The sequence below is a fragment of the Globicephala melas genome, chromosome 13 (assembly GCF_963455315.2).
Source record: "Globicephala melas chromosome 13, mGloMel1.2, whole genome shotgun sequence".
Taxonomy (NCBI): Eukaryota; Metazoa; Chordata; class Mammalia; order Artiodactyla; family Delphinidae; genus Globicephala; species Globicephala melas.
Genome location: NC_083326.1, coordinates 47,196,446 through 47,211,332, shown reverse-complemented (window position 1 = coordinate 47,211,332; position 14,887 = coordinate 47,196,446). Strand labels below are relative to the sequence as shown.

Sequence of the window (14,887 nt, the reverse complement as noted above, 5' to 3'; positions counted from 1 at the left end):
TAGGCACATTTTACAGACTGTAAAATTATACGCCATGCTTAAACATTTAAAAGAAAGAAATGGAAGGTTTTTTTTCACAGTGTCAAATGCAATGCTCATTCTAACGACGCTATACAGCCAAGCCCGCAGAAAAACAGTGAGGAAGCGTGACTGAGTTCTTACTTTGTTATCGTTCTCTGAAATCGGTCTTCCACACTGTTTCCTTAAAAAGTAGAAGCCTGTGGAAAGTATAGTCCGGGCTCTTCAAGGAACACGCAACTGGGGATACCAAGGAGAGAGCAGAACGCGGATACCGCAGTTTTCCAAGTGCTGTCTGGCCTCGCCACGTGGTAGATTTCTGGCAACTCGCCCCTCTTTCCTCAGGATTCAGAGGCGGATTCTAACGCCCTCTGGAGCCGTCCCTACTGACGTCACGAGCGCGATTCCAGTCTGTGGCCAATCACGCGGCCGGATTCTGGGGGAAGCCCGGGGCAGCGGCGGCAGCTGGTGCGCGTGCGCGAGGTCTCCGCGTGGCTATATAAACATGGCTGGCGTGGTCGCGCAGAGGGGCCGTGCAGAGCGCGCGTAGGGGGCTTTGGGCCGCTCTGGGTTTGTAGTTTTGAAATTTCTGGCGGGGGAATCCGCCGCGCAGAGTTTTGGTGGATGGTGGGAGCCGAAGTGACGCCCTTCCGGGAGCCGCGCAGCCGGGCTCCGCTGCATCTGGTCGCGAGACTGAGGGGCCGGGTTGAGCCGGCGCACGTGTGAGCGCCGCTGAGGAAGCGGCGAGCGGCCGAGCAGGTGTGGCTGCCGGCGGGGCCGCGCGGACTGGAGGAAGGTCCGGAGCGCCGGGGTCCCGCTGTCCAGCCGGCGCCGGTCACTGACTCGTGTGGCGGCCCCGGCGCCTCTCCCTAGCGATGCTGTGGAGCCGGAACTGCACTGGAGTCGGCTGCCGCTTGTCAAGCGTCCCCTCGCCTGTGCTCCCGGAACGGCGGCGCCTCAGCTGCCGCTGATCCACCTGGGGATGCCCGCGGGCCTCACAGAATCGGCCGGCGCCGCTCCCCCAGCTGGTGTGGGCGCCTCCGGGACCGTGACCATGGCCCCCGCCGCGACTCTGCCAGTCCGGGTAGAGAGCACTCCGGTGGCCTTGGGCGCCGTGACTAAGGCTCCTGTCAGTGTCTGCGTGGAGTCCACGGCGCCCCAGCCGCTGCGGTCCCCCGTGGGGACCCTGGTGACTAAAGTGGCTCCTGTCAGTGCTCTTCCTAAACTCAGCAGCGGCCCTCGTCTGCCAGCTCCTCAGATCGTCGCTGTGAAAGCACCCAACACCACAACAATCCAGTTGCCTGCTAATTTTCAGCTTCCTCCAGGTATGTCGCTCACCTTTTCCGGCTTATCCCTCGGGCCGGCCAGCGGTGACACGGGAAACGTCGCAGCCCGGGATTGCGCCTTCTCGCTGGGAGTTCTAAAAAACTCAGCCAAGAGAACCTTTCATAATCTTGACTTTGCGGGGCAGTGATTTGGCGTTACAATCAAGATAGCATCTTTGAGTCCTTACTGCATAGTTTTTCTTTTCCTATTTAAAGAGAGCATCTTTTCCCTTAAGTGACACAGGAAAAGCTGGAGCAGCCTATTCAGGAGGGCCTTTGAGGCACTGGCTCTTAGGTGCGGGAAGATAAAGAGTATCGCTAAAGTTTATTTTCATATGGAGAAAGGATCAATTTTTATATCCACACGCTTAGATTACTATGTTTAAAAAAATGTTTTTAAAAGGCTCTTGTGTGTTAAGACCGAAAGTGAATTTTAAATTTAAACAAGCCTAAGTAAGTTTACTGCTTAGAAATGAATAATGTTGCTTCCCGCACAATTTTCAGATGTGTGATGATTGTAAGTAACTTTGAGTTAGAAGGAGCCCTCTCACAGGGAGCAAATGCCAGAGTTGACAGGTCAGAGCCATGAGGTGGTTATTTGTGAAGCATTGTGTGAATGCTACCGTTAATGAGCCTGTGACTACTTTTTATACTAGAGTGTACTCTGTGGGGCTGTTTTTCATGACTGAGGCAAAGGTTTTGCTTTGTGATCATTTGCATATCGTAAATATGCAGAATAGTGTTGGAGTGTTCTACCTTGTTTTCTTTCCTCAAATGAAAGTCACTTGGAATTTCAGTGGGGAAAAAAAGCACGTGTTATCTTCTTTGGAAAAAAACTCTACTCATAATTTGATTATTTTCTATGTATTTTGCTGAGCAGCAATGGGAACCCTGACCCCCAAAGGTGGTAAAGAAGTGGAAGCATTTGGTTCACGTGATGTCAGTTTCCCCTAGCAAAATGAGGGTGCCTCTTTTGTACCTAATGTTCTGTTGTAGCTGTGTTTTAGTTTTGTATTGTACACGAGGTACCTACACTTAAGGCTGTGTGCACCACTGGATACATTTTCTGCTGGTTCTAAATTGTCCTCCTACATGCACTCTTATAAAGTAGCTATGAATGTGTTTCAATGAAATTACTCCTAATTTGTTAAAAACAAAATTCCTATCTAGTCAGTGAAGTTGGTTTAGAAACAATCAAAAAAGTATTCAGAGAGAAGAACTTTCAGGAGTGGAAACTTGCTGGTATGTGGGAATGGATCACTTATTGAGGGCGTACTGTGCTAAGCACTTTTTTAAAAAATTGAGCTACAATTGACATACAACATTATATTGCTGGGCATTTTTCATCCATTATTATTTTTATACATTATTTATATTCTTTTGTTTGCTGGTCATAATAGATAGATAGCAAATAAGGAAAAAGTCTCTGAGGGTAAAGAATTTGCCCAATGCCAGACAAGTCATAGATGTCAGAGGGAATTTGAATTCAGGTCTGTTTAACTCTACTCTTTCCGCAACACTGTGCTTACCACTTGGTGTGTGTACAATATGGCTCCTTGCGTAGCAATGTTAAAAGGCAATTTATAGCATTTTAGAGCCTGATCTTTTTATTACACAGAGAAACAAAAACTGAAACTTGCTAGAGCAAAACAGCAGCAAACCGGGACCACAGCCTAAGTATGCACTACACTATAACTTGTTATGCTGTCGACCATGGATAAACTCCCACAAAAGAGAGGAGATAAATTGCCTTTAGTTGTTATTTAGAGAGGAGGTGAGAAGTTACCTTGAAGAGCAGCTTTTGGAATTTCTGCTGAGGTGTGGCAGAAGAACATACTCATATTTGTGCTCTCACAGATGCACAATAAGATAACCAATACTTGAGGAATGACACAGAAACACTGATTAAAATAACATTTTAAAAAATCTTGTTCTACTTCTTTTATATACTGAGGATTAGCAGAGGATTGCTCAAGGATGCTTAAATTACATAGGAGTCAGCTCTGATTTTCCCAAGGTAATGAATACTTTAAGTATTTGATTTCTCTTTACTTCAGAATTTCCTCTGTGAACAGAACTAGTTTTTTAAAAATATGCATATGCATCACAGGTTTTTCTAGGGAGCAGGAGCTGGAAACAAAAAGGGGGGCATTGTGAGGAAATGAAAGAAACTGTAGCAAAGCCCTGAAGATTATTCTGTTGAATATTTTTGGTAATCTCTTCAGTCTTCTTTTTTATGAATTTGTGGGATTTAGACCAGACTGTGGCTCTTTCCGTTTTTGGTATTCTGTGTCTCTTCTATAATGTATTTCAGAGTGATGAGTAAGGACTTGATTGCTTCTTTTATGTCATAGACTGTGCTTCATAAATTCTGCTTCTCAGTCTTACTATACAGAAGTTTGTGAAAAGTTGCTTGTGAAATGGTTCTGGTCCTTTTTCATCAACTCCTTCATGCTGAGACATGGTATAGGTTTTGCATTTCTCAAATTCCTGAATTAGTTCCTGGATAATCTTCGTGGTTCTTGTTTCCACCCTAGCTTTATCAAAGGAATATTACATGATCATCTGCTCCCACAGTTGTAACAGTGCTCCTGGACGTCATGAAATGAGAGGCAATTGTCTTCAGTGCTCACCATATGCGCCCTCCACAGTTTGGGTTTCAAAGGCTGTGAAGTCGCTTTAACTCATATTTGAGTTAGAAAGACTCAAAGGTTGTGGACCTTAAGGCATTAATAACAACTACCACCAATAACTTTAAAATTCATAAATTTGCTCATATTGTCTCATTTGATCCCTTTAACAGTCCTGCAAAGTAAATATAAGTCTCTCAGTCCACAAACATGGGATACCTTTCCATTTATTTAGATGTTTAATTTCTTTCAGCAACAGTTTGTAGTTTCCACAGTATTGCTTTTGCACTTATTTTCTTAAATTTATTCCTAAAGTATATTATTTTTGATGTTATTGTAAATAGAATTTTTTTCTTAATTCCATTTATAGTTAGTCATTGGAAATGTATAGAAATACAGTTGATTTTTTTAAATTGATCTTGTATCCTCTTCCTAGCTGAACTTGTTTATTAATTTTAATGGCTTTTTTCGTGGATTTGTTTGGATTTTTATATAGAAGATCATAATATATGTGGATAGTTTTAATTTCTATTCTGGATGCCTTTTATTTTATTTTCTTGCTTAATTTTCCTGGTTAGAACTCTCAGTATAATGTTAAATAAAAGTGATAGTGATTGTAGGCATCTTTGTCTCATTCCTCATCTCAAATGTTCCTGATCTTAGGGGAAAAGCATTTAGTCTTTCACCACTAAGTATGGTGTTCACTGTGGGTCTTAAACCAACCTTGCATACTGAGATAAATATCACTTGGTCATAGGGTATAACACTTTTTAAATGTTGCTGGATTCAGTTGGTAGTACTTTGTTGAGAATTTTTGCATTGGTATACATAAGACATTTTGGTCTCTAGTTTTCTTGTGATGTCTTTGTTTGGTTTTAATATCAGGGTAATACCGACCTTACAGAATGAATTGACACGTTTCCTCTTCTGTTTTTTAGAAGAATCTGTGAAGGATTTATTTTTCCTTAGATGTTTGGTAGAATTCATCAGTGAAGCCATCTGGAACTGAGCTTATCTTGTGGATACTATTTTTGATTATTAATTCAATCTGTGTTTGTTAGAGATCTGTTCAGGTTGCCCATTTTCTTAAGTTAGTTTTAGTAGTTTATGTGTTTCTAGGAATTTGTCCATTTCATATTATTTATCCAATTTATTGGTTTATAATAGGTCATAGTATTCTGTTATAATCCTTCTTTCTGTAAGATTAGTGGTCATATCCCCTCTTTCATTCCTAATTTTAGCAGATTGAGCCTTCTCTCCTTTTCTCTTAGTTAATCTAGGTAAAGATTTGTCAATTTTGTTGGTCTGTTCAGAGAACCAACTTTTGCTTTGATTTTTCTCAGTTGTTTTTCTATTCTCTATTCTATTGATCCCTGCTCTAATCTTTATTAATTTTCTTTCGTCTGCTTGCTATAGTTTTTATTTTGCTTTTTTCCCTAATGTCTTAAGATAGGTTAAGTTATTAATTCAAATAATCGTTCTTTTATTTTTTTTTGAAATGCAAATATAATAATGTCTCTCCTACTTGAAATCCTTCAGGGCTTCCCACATCTCCTCAGATCTTTTTTTTTTTAATATATAAATTTATTTATTTATTTATCTATTTTTGGCTGTGTTGGGTCTTCATTGCTGCACGCGGGCTTTCTCTAGTTGCGGCGAGCAGGGGCTACTCTTCATTGTGGTGCACGGGCTTCTCATTGTGGTGGCTTCTTTTGTTGCAGAGCACGAGCTCTAGGTGCGCGGGCTTCAGTAGTTGTGGCTCGCAGGCTCTAGAGCGCAGGCTCAGTAGTTGTGGTGCACGGGCTTAGTTGCTCCGTGGCATGTGGGATCTTCCTGGACCAGGGCTTGAACCCGCGTTCCCTGCATTGGCAGGCGGATCCTTAACCACTGCGCCACCAGGGAAGCCCTAATCCTTCTTTTAAAATAGAGGGATTTACAACAACAGTTCACCTGTGTACAACACAGGTTTGAACTGCACAGGTCCACTTATACTCAGATTTTTTTCAATAAGTGCATACTATGCTACTACATGAGCTGCAATCAGTTGAATCTGTGGATGCGGAACTTCAGATATGGAGGGCCAGCTGTAAAGATACATGCAGATTTTCAACGGAACAGGGGTGTGGGGCGTCAGTACCTCCAACCCCCATGTTGTCCAGGGTCAGCTGTATAAATTTTCCTTAAACACTACTTTAACTGCATCACATAAATTTGGGTATGTTGTGTCTTCATTTTCATTCATCTCAAAGTATAGTCCAGTTTCCCTTGTGATTTCTTAACTGACCAACTGGCTACTTAGCAGTAATTAATTTCTACATATTTGTGAGTTCCCCTAATTTCTTTTTGTTACTGATTTCTAATTTCACTCCATTGTAGTTGGAGACCACACATTGTATGATTTCAGTCCTTTTAAATTTATTTAAACTTGTTTTATATCCTAGCGTGTAGTCTATCCTGAGACTGTTCCACATACACTTAAGAAGAATGCTGTTGCTGGGTAGAGTATACTATTGATGTGTTTTAGGTATGGTTGGTTTATAGTGTTGTTCAAGTATTTGATTTCCTAGTTGATCTTCTACATCTATCTATCTTACCTAGACATCTATCTTTCATTGAAAGTAGAGTGTTGAGGTCTCGCAAGTATTATTGTTGAATTCTCTATTTTTTTCCTTCGTTTATGTCAACTTTTCTTCATATATTTTGGGCTTTGTTGTTTGGTGCACATATGTTTGTAATTGTTAAATCTTCCTGATCCATTGGCTGTTTTATCAATTATAAAGTACCCCTTTTTATCTCCAGTAACACATTATGTTTTACTCTATTGTCTGATTAGTATGGCCACTCCAGTTTTCTTATGGTTGCTGTTGGATGATATGTCTTTTCTGTCCTTTTACTTTGACCTTTTTAGTGTCTTTGAGTCTAAAGTGTGTCTTCTGTAGGCAGCATATAGTTGAATCCTATTTTATAATTTGGTGTGACACTTTTTGCCTTTTGATTGGATTATTTAATCCATTCACATTTAATGTTACTGATATAGTTGGTTTTAAGCCTGCCATTTACTTTTGTTTCTATATATTTTTTTGTTGTTGTTCTTCCTCTGTTCCCTCTTTCCTTTGCATTAAGTGAATATTTTCTAGTGTAACATTTTAATTCCTTTATAATATTTTTTAAGAATATATATATTTTGGGCTTCCCTGGTGGCGCAGTGGTTCAGAGTCTGCCTGCCGATGCAGGGGACACGAGTTCGTGCCCCGGTCTGGGAAGATCCCACATGCTGTGGAGCAGCTGGGCCCGTGAGCCATGGCCGCTGAGCCTGTGCATCCGGAGCCTGTGCTCCACAGCAGGAGAGGCCATAACAGTGAGAAGCCCGCGTACCGCAAAAAAAATAAATAAATAAAAGAATATATATATTTTTTAGTGATTGCTCTTGGGTTTACAATATACATCTTATTAGACTTTACTTCACATTTATATTAACTTGTTTCAGTCAGATGTAGAAACATTTTTCCTATTTAGCTCATTTCCCTCTTTTTTATTTTTGTGCTATTATTGCTCTACATATTGCATCTAGATATGTTACAAACCCAGCAATACCTTGTTATAATTATTACCTTATGTAATTATATGTCTTTTAAAGATGCTGACAGAAGAAAGGAGCACAAGGATATATTTGTAGCATTTGTTTTATTACCTTCTTATTTACCATTCCTAGTTTTCTTCATTTGTTCCTATAGATTCCAGTTACCATCTGAAGTCATTTCCCTAGTGCAGTACAACTTTGCTCCTGACCACTTTCTTTGTGTTATTGTTCACAAATATGTTACATTTCTAATATGTTATAGGTTCAAGAATACAATTATATATATTGTTCTATATAGTTGTTTTTTAAACCCATTAAGATAAAGCAGTAATATGCATATAAATTATATAATTAACTTTACCAGTGCCCTTTTCATGTGAATTTGAGTTACTTTCTGGAGTCTCTTGTTTTCAGCCTGAAGAACTTCATTTAGTATTTCCTGTCTGGTTTGTCTGCTAGCACTCAGTCCTCTAAGGAGGATGTCTTTTTTTTTTTTTTTACGTTTTTATTGGGGTATATTTGATTTACAATGCTGTGTTAGTTTCAGGTGTACAGCAAAGTGAATCTGTTTTACATATACATATATCTACTCTGTTTTTAGATTCTTTTCCCATATAGGCCATTACAGAGTATCGACTAGAGTTCCCTGTGCTATACAGTAGGTTCTTATTAGTTATCTATTTTATATATAGTAGTGTGTATATGTCAATCCCAGTCTAGGATGTCTTTATTTTATCTCCTTTTTTGACAGATATTTTCAGGGAATGTCTGATTGTTGGTTGATAGTTGTTTTTTTTGTTTTTTCCCCAGCAAGTGGAATGTGTCATACCCCTGCCTTCTGGCCTCCATTGTTTCTAATGAGAAGTTAACTGTTAATCCTATTAATGCAGGACTCTTGTACATTTTTCTCCTGGTGTTCTCAAGATTTTCTCTTTGTACATTTTTATCATATTGTGTCTTGGTGTGGATCTCTTTGCATTTATCTTACTTAGAGTTTGTTGAGCTACTTGGATGTTTAGATTATTTTTCATCAAATTTGGGAAATTGTCAGCCATTATTTCTTTGAATATTTTTTCTGTTCCTATCTCTCTCTCTCTCTCTTTCTCTCCCCCGCCCTCCTTCCCCTCCCTCCCCCGCTTTTTCTGGTACTCACATTATGCCTACATTGGTGCGCCTACCATTGTCCCGCGTTTCTATGAAGCTCTGTTCATTTTTCTTCATTCTTTTTTCTCTCAGTTCTTTGGATTGCATAATCTCTATTGAACTATCTTCAAGTTCACTGACTTATCTTCTGTTCATTCAAGTCTGCTGTTAAGCCTCTCTAGTGAAATTTTTATTTCAATTATTGTACTTTTTTTTTTTTTTTTTGCGGTACGCGGGCCTCTCACTGTTGTGGCCTCTCCCGTTGCGGAGCACAGGCTCCAGACGCGCAGGCTCAGCAGCCATGGCTCACGGGCCTAGCTGTTCTGTGGCATGTGGGATCCTCCCGGACCGGGGCATGAACCCGTGTCCCCTGCATTGGCAGGCAGACTCTCAACCACTGTGCCACCAGGGAAGCCCTCAGTTATTGTACTTTTTAACTACAGAATTCCTTTTTTTATGCTATTTATTTCTCTAATGTTATTCTCTATTTGTTGAGATAATCATCATCATATCTTCCTTCTTTAAGCATGATTTCCTTTAGCTTCTTGACATATTTATAACAGTTACTTTGATATCTTTGTTAAATCTAACATCTAGTCCCTCATAGGTGGTTTCTGTTGCCTGCCTTTTTCTGTGTCACACTTTTCTTTTTCTTTGTATGTCTTGTAATTTGTTAAGCAAAACTAATATATATATATATATATATTTTTTAAAGAAGATGTTGGGGTTAGGAGTTTATTAATTAATTTATTTATGTTTGCTGTGTTGGGTCTTCATTTCTGTGTGAGGGCTTTTTCTAGTTGTGGCAAGCAGGGTCCACTCTTTGTCACGGTGCACAGGCCTCTCACTATCGCAGCCTCTCTTGTTCCAGAGCACAGGCTCCAGACGCGCAGGCTCAGTAGTTGTGGCTCACAGACCTAGTTGCTCTGCGGTATGTGGGATCCTCCCAGACCAGGGCTCGAACCCGTGTCCCCTGCATTGTCAGGCAGATTCTCAACCACTGCGCCACCAGGGAAGCCCCAAAACTAATATAGCAAGTCTAGATACTGGTCTTTACTCCCCTGAGTGGGTTATTGTTGTTTGTTTGTTTATTTTTTTAAATGGCTGTGTTATTTTAGTGAAGTCTATTTTCCTCACAGGGTACAGCTTTGGGCATAAGCACAGCCACCCTGGGATGACAGTGGTTTTAGCAGGGCTCTTTTTGACTGTTTCTTTCTCTGATCTCTCTGTTAAGATTTCTGCTTCAGCTGGTGTCATGCATAGCTGTTAGGCTCCACTCACTGCCAGCCAGTTACCCTCTTGTTTTCAACAGTGCCCTAGAGCCTAACTTCCTCTACAGTCTGATTCAATTAAATGTGGACTCCTTTACAAGGGGTAGTTTTTGAGGTCATTGCTTGAGGTTCTTACCCCTGAAGGGCCCTTCCTAGTTGTTTCTTTCTTGTTCTCTCTGATAAACTGGAGATATGCCTGTGACTTAGCTTATATCTGTCATGAAGATACCAGAAACCTTTTAATTGTTCTGTTGTACTTGAGAGTGACCTTAGCCTTGACCTTTCCCACACTCTGTTGGAAATAAAGTCAGTTTCTTTTGGGAGATGTTTGGAGCAAGTACCCAGGACTGTGGCATGTTTCTTTCTGAGTGATATCCATGTTTTAGAAGTGGGATACTGGGCATGGTGGTAGCCTCTGGTCTTCTCTGCTTACCTCTTCCAGTGTGGGACCTCCACCCTATGAAAGAACTGGGGTGAGGGTGATTGGGCCCCAAGTATTCTCTGAGCCATCCCTGGGGTAGAGCCTTCCCTTTCTGAGTAGGGATGGGTGAAACAAGAAGCCTGGAAACTCTTGGATGCACTTATTTCAAATTTGTTCTCTTCTGTATGCAAGTTGGGGTGGCAGAGATGGGAAATGCTAGTGGCCTGCTTCTCCCAGGGAGATACCATAGCCCTCAACTGGGAGTTTGGGAAAGACGGAGGCCTTATGTTGTCCACAATGCCTGAACTGAGAAGGGAGAGGGAGTGGGTCATGGTTCAGATGCCACAGATTCTTGCTGTTCTGAGTTTTAGTAGATTCTCTTTAATAATTGTCTAGTCATTTTCTGTATGCCTTAGGGCATTTCCAAAGACTTTAAATGGTTGTTTTTAAAAATAATTTTCACGTTATGCTTGTTTTGCTGGGGAGTGGCTTTATTGAGCTCTTCATGCTGCCATTCCAGAAATGGAGCTCCAGCTATGAATATTCTTGTTTGTACCTCCTACTTACATGGACAACAATCTCTTTACGTTAGAAATACTGGGTTAGAGGGTATGCAAATTGGAACCAGTTTGGCACAATGTAGAGTTGAACAAAGCAGTTGTACCAAATTACACTACCAGCCTAAAGATGTTGAGAGTTTTTGTTGCCACACATCTCTCTAACACTTAATATTGTCACTGGACTTCTTAATTTTTTTCTCTCTAGGTAGATATAAAGTGGTATCTCACTGTGGTCTTAATTTACCTTTCCCTGTCACTGGTATCTGTGTTTCTTTTTTGCATTTTGGATATTTGTTCTTTGAATATATGTGAACTAAAATTTTCTCCATTTTTTTTTTTAGTTTATGTATTTTTAAAAATTTATTTATTTTTGGCTGTGTTGTGTGTTTGTTGCTGCGCAGGGGCTTTCTGTAGTCGCTGTGAGCAGGGGCTACCCTTTGTCGCAGTGCGTGGGCTTCTCATTGTGGTGGCTTCTGTTTGCAGAGCACAGGCTCTAGGCACGTGGGCTCAGTAGTGTGGCGCACAGGCTTAGTTGCTCCACGGCATGTGGGATCTTCCTGGACTGGGGATTGAACCTGTGTCCCCTGCCTTGGCAGGTGGATTTTTAACCACTGCGCCACCAGGGAAGTCCCCAAATTTTCTCCAATTTTGTGGTTTGTCTTTTTACCTGAAGATGTCTTTTGCTGAACAAAAGTTTTTAAAATATAGTTGTATATATCAAACTTTACTTATTTAAGAAATTTTTCCCTATCCCAAGTTCAGAATGACAGTTTTCTACATTGTCTAAAAGTTTAAAAGTTTTTACTTTTTATCCTTGTATCCTTAATGCCCTTGGGTTTTTGTGTATGGTGTGAAAGTTTTCATCTTTTCCATTAGTTAATTGAGCAAGCCCTATTTATTGAATAGTAGCTCTTTTTCTCACTGATCTGCAGTGCTTTTAGAAAAATTTGATATGACGTATCTGCAGGCTATTTGGGGTCTATTTGGGGGTTTTCTATTCTACTCCATTGGTCAGTTTGTGTAGTCTTGTGCTGTTACCATACCGTCTTACTGTAGCATTATAAATAGTTTGATGTCATGAGGAAAAGTGTTTTGCCTTCTTCAGGAGTATCTTGTTCATATGTTTAGACTTTTAATATTTTAAATAGCTTTGAGTGACAACATTTTTTCCATATTATGTATCTTAATTAGTAGACATGGAATTCAGTATGTACTAACTAACCACTTATTCAGAACACTTTATAGCACTGAAAGAAGGGGAAGAAGAATATGTGATGATTATACTTCATTAGCTCACATTTTGTTTTCTTTTAACTATAGGAACAGTTTTGATCAAAAGTAACAGTGGTCAGTTGATGTTGGTATCTCCTCAGCAAGCTGTAACAAGAACCGAGACCACAAGTAGCATAACTTCAAGGCCAGCTGTACCAACGAATACTCAAACAGTCAAAATCTGTACAATGCAGGTAATGTACCTTAAAGTTTTTTTCATCCTCCTCAGTTTTCCAGCAGTTATCTTCATATAAATTTGTATGTATTTGCCAGTAAAAATATAGAAGAGATGATTCTGCTCGACTTTTTGAATTAAGCTACTTTCTTTGAATATGTTAATTTAATCTAGGTGTTTGGTTTTGTCGTTTGGCAAAACTAGTAAGTTAATCTTCATACTCAAAGATTTTGTCGTCCTCAAGGGGATGTTCAAAGGGCTATGTGCATCTCTAAACGGGAAGAAAATAGCCATTCTGCTTCAATTTTAATTTGTGGTAAAACATTAACACTACAATTTATAATATTCTTTTTTATCCATATCATATAGGAATTACCTTTAAAAAAATTAGAAATCTGCTGTAATATTTCATTAACTTGGCATTGTTAGAAGATGATTTATTTTACATATGTGATCATCTTTCTAGGTAACTAAAGCTTATCCTGTGCGTGCCAGAGTTAAAAAGTATATTTTTATGAGCATCTTTCTTTGGTTAAACAGAAAATGTGGAATGTAGTATAGTATTTTCTTGATGAAGCAGGCTCATCCTAATAAAAAGTTTCATTGTATTCTGTGGTAATATCATTCTTTGCCAGTTTCCCCCAACCCACTCTCTCATAATTTGATTCTAGGTTCTCAGCCAGTCATTTTCTCTATTTCTGTATCTGTCAATGATAGCTGCTCCTTCCCTTTCTTGTTTGCTATGGGTTGAGGAGATAGGTTAGCAGACTTTTGTTTATAATAATATATTAAATAAGAATCTAAGGGGGAGGGGCAAGATAGAGGTAGAAGATTAAGAGATACAAACTACTGTATATAAAATAAATCAGCTACAAGGATATATTGTACAACACGGAATATAGACAATCTTTTAAAATAACTATAAATGGAGTATAACCTTTAAGAATTGTGAATTGACATGTTGTAAACCTGAAACTTATATAATACTGTACATCAACTATACTTCAATAAATAAAAATGATAATTATGTGATGTGATATAGTTGTTATGGTGGGAATCACACTGCAATATATAAATATATCAAATCACATTGTACACCTTAAATTTATGCAATGTTATATGTCAATTATATCACAAAAAATAAAGCTTAATTAAAGTTATTTTTAAAAAAAGACTAAAAGGATACCAACAATAGAAATGACCAAAAAAAAAAAAGTATCTATATGTTTTCTGTGTGAGCCAAAGAGTAAAATTCAATATTTTAATGCAGAAATACTGTGATATTTATCTGTTTAATCAGTTGCCTCTTTAGGAATAAGAAATGAGTGTCAACTGGCCAATTGACCAGTTAGGCTAATAGTAGAAAATATGCATAAAATTCATGAGGTTATAAAACCAGTTATAACAAAGAAGTTTGCTGTGGTAAAGTGTTTTGATGTTTGCCATAGTACCGATTAATTTTAAATTACTAACGCTGATGACTCTGTACTATCTCCCCCTCCCCCCCAAGAATTCTAGTTCACAGTTAATCAAGAAGGTGGCAGTGGCACCTGTTAAACAACTGGCACAAATAGGAACTACTGTGGTAACCACTGTTCCGCAGCCTTCCCCAGTGCAAGTAAGTTGTGACTTGTGGCCATGTGCGCACTGGTTATTTTCTCATCTTTTGTTATTATTTATTGTTAGCTATTTCCTGAAGAGAGCAATTCAATGATAATATGAGGACACTTATTAAACTGGGAGCTGTTAGAGGTATGGGAAACACAAGATGAACATGGTGTATATTCTTGGAATATCAGATTTATTTGAATGTATTAAATTAATACAAATGCATCTAATGTTCATGTGTCACAGTGTCTAGAAGGCAGGTGCTGGGACAGAATTTTGGTGTATGGGATATTTATTAGGGATTCATACCTGTGGAAGGGAAGGAGAGTAAGAGTTTGAACTAGATGCAGGTCCAATAAAGCCTCAGCCAACCTGATGGAGAGCTTTGGAGCAAGTGTAGCACGTCAGAGTTGTCCCACTGTGTGCCAACATGGTTGGATGAGCCATAATTTCCCCTCTGTGATCAGTCATAGGATGTGGACTCTCCAGGGAGAGTTGTGCTCATGGGCAGGTAATTCTCTGTAGCTGAAGCAGACTCTAAAGAAGCTGACAATTGTCGTCTGTCTAAATAGCATTCCCAACAGCTAGGATAACACAAATCTCTCTTTGTGATGGTGTATCACAGTCTACTCCTTGAATTGCTGGGATTTACTTCCTCATATGTGTTGGAAACCAGCTCTCCTTGGATTTCTATAGGTTTCTTCCTTGGAGAAGCAAAGAAGAGGTTAGTAGGATGAACTACAGTCCCCAGTGCTGCAGCTGATACCATCATTTCCTCCTCCACCATCCATTCTAGATTCCTCCCACACTCAACTACCAACTCTTCTGGATCTTAAGTGGTAGTGTGATCAGACTTTTATCCCTGAGGGATCCAAGATCCAAAT

At 39.5% G+C, this 14,887-nt stretch overlaps 1 protein-coding gene across 2 annotated transcripts in view; it reads left to right on the top strand.

The window, feature by feature from the left end:
* The first annotated feature begins 518 nt into the window (after positions 1-518).
* The window catches only part of TAF4B (TATA-box binding protein associated factor 4b), a 116,518-nt gene continuing 102,149 nt past the window's right edge, over positions 519-14,887 (top strand). For both annotated transcript variants that reach the window (XM_030876449.2, XM_060310361.1), the window contains exons 1-3: positions 519-1,343; positions 12,269-12,414; positions 13,906-14,013. In XM_030876449.2, coding sequence (XP_030732309.1) covers positions 1,001-1,343; positions 12,269-12,414; positions 13,906-14,013 — 597 coding nt within the window. In that variant the 5' untranslated portion in view covers positions 519-1,000. The remainder of the gene's footprint in view (positions 1,344-12,268; positions 12,415-13,905; positions 14,014-14,887) is intronic.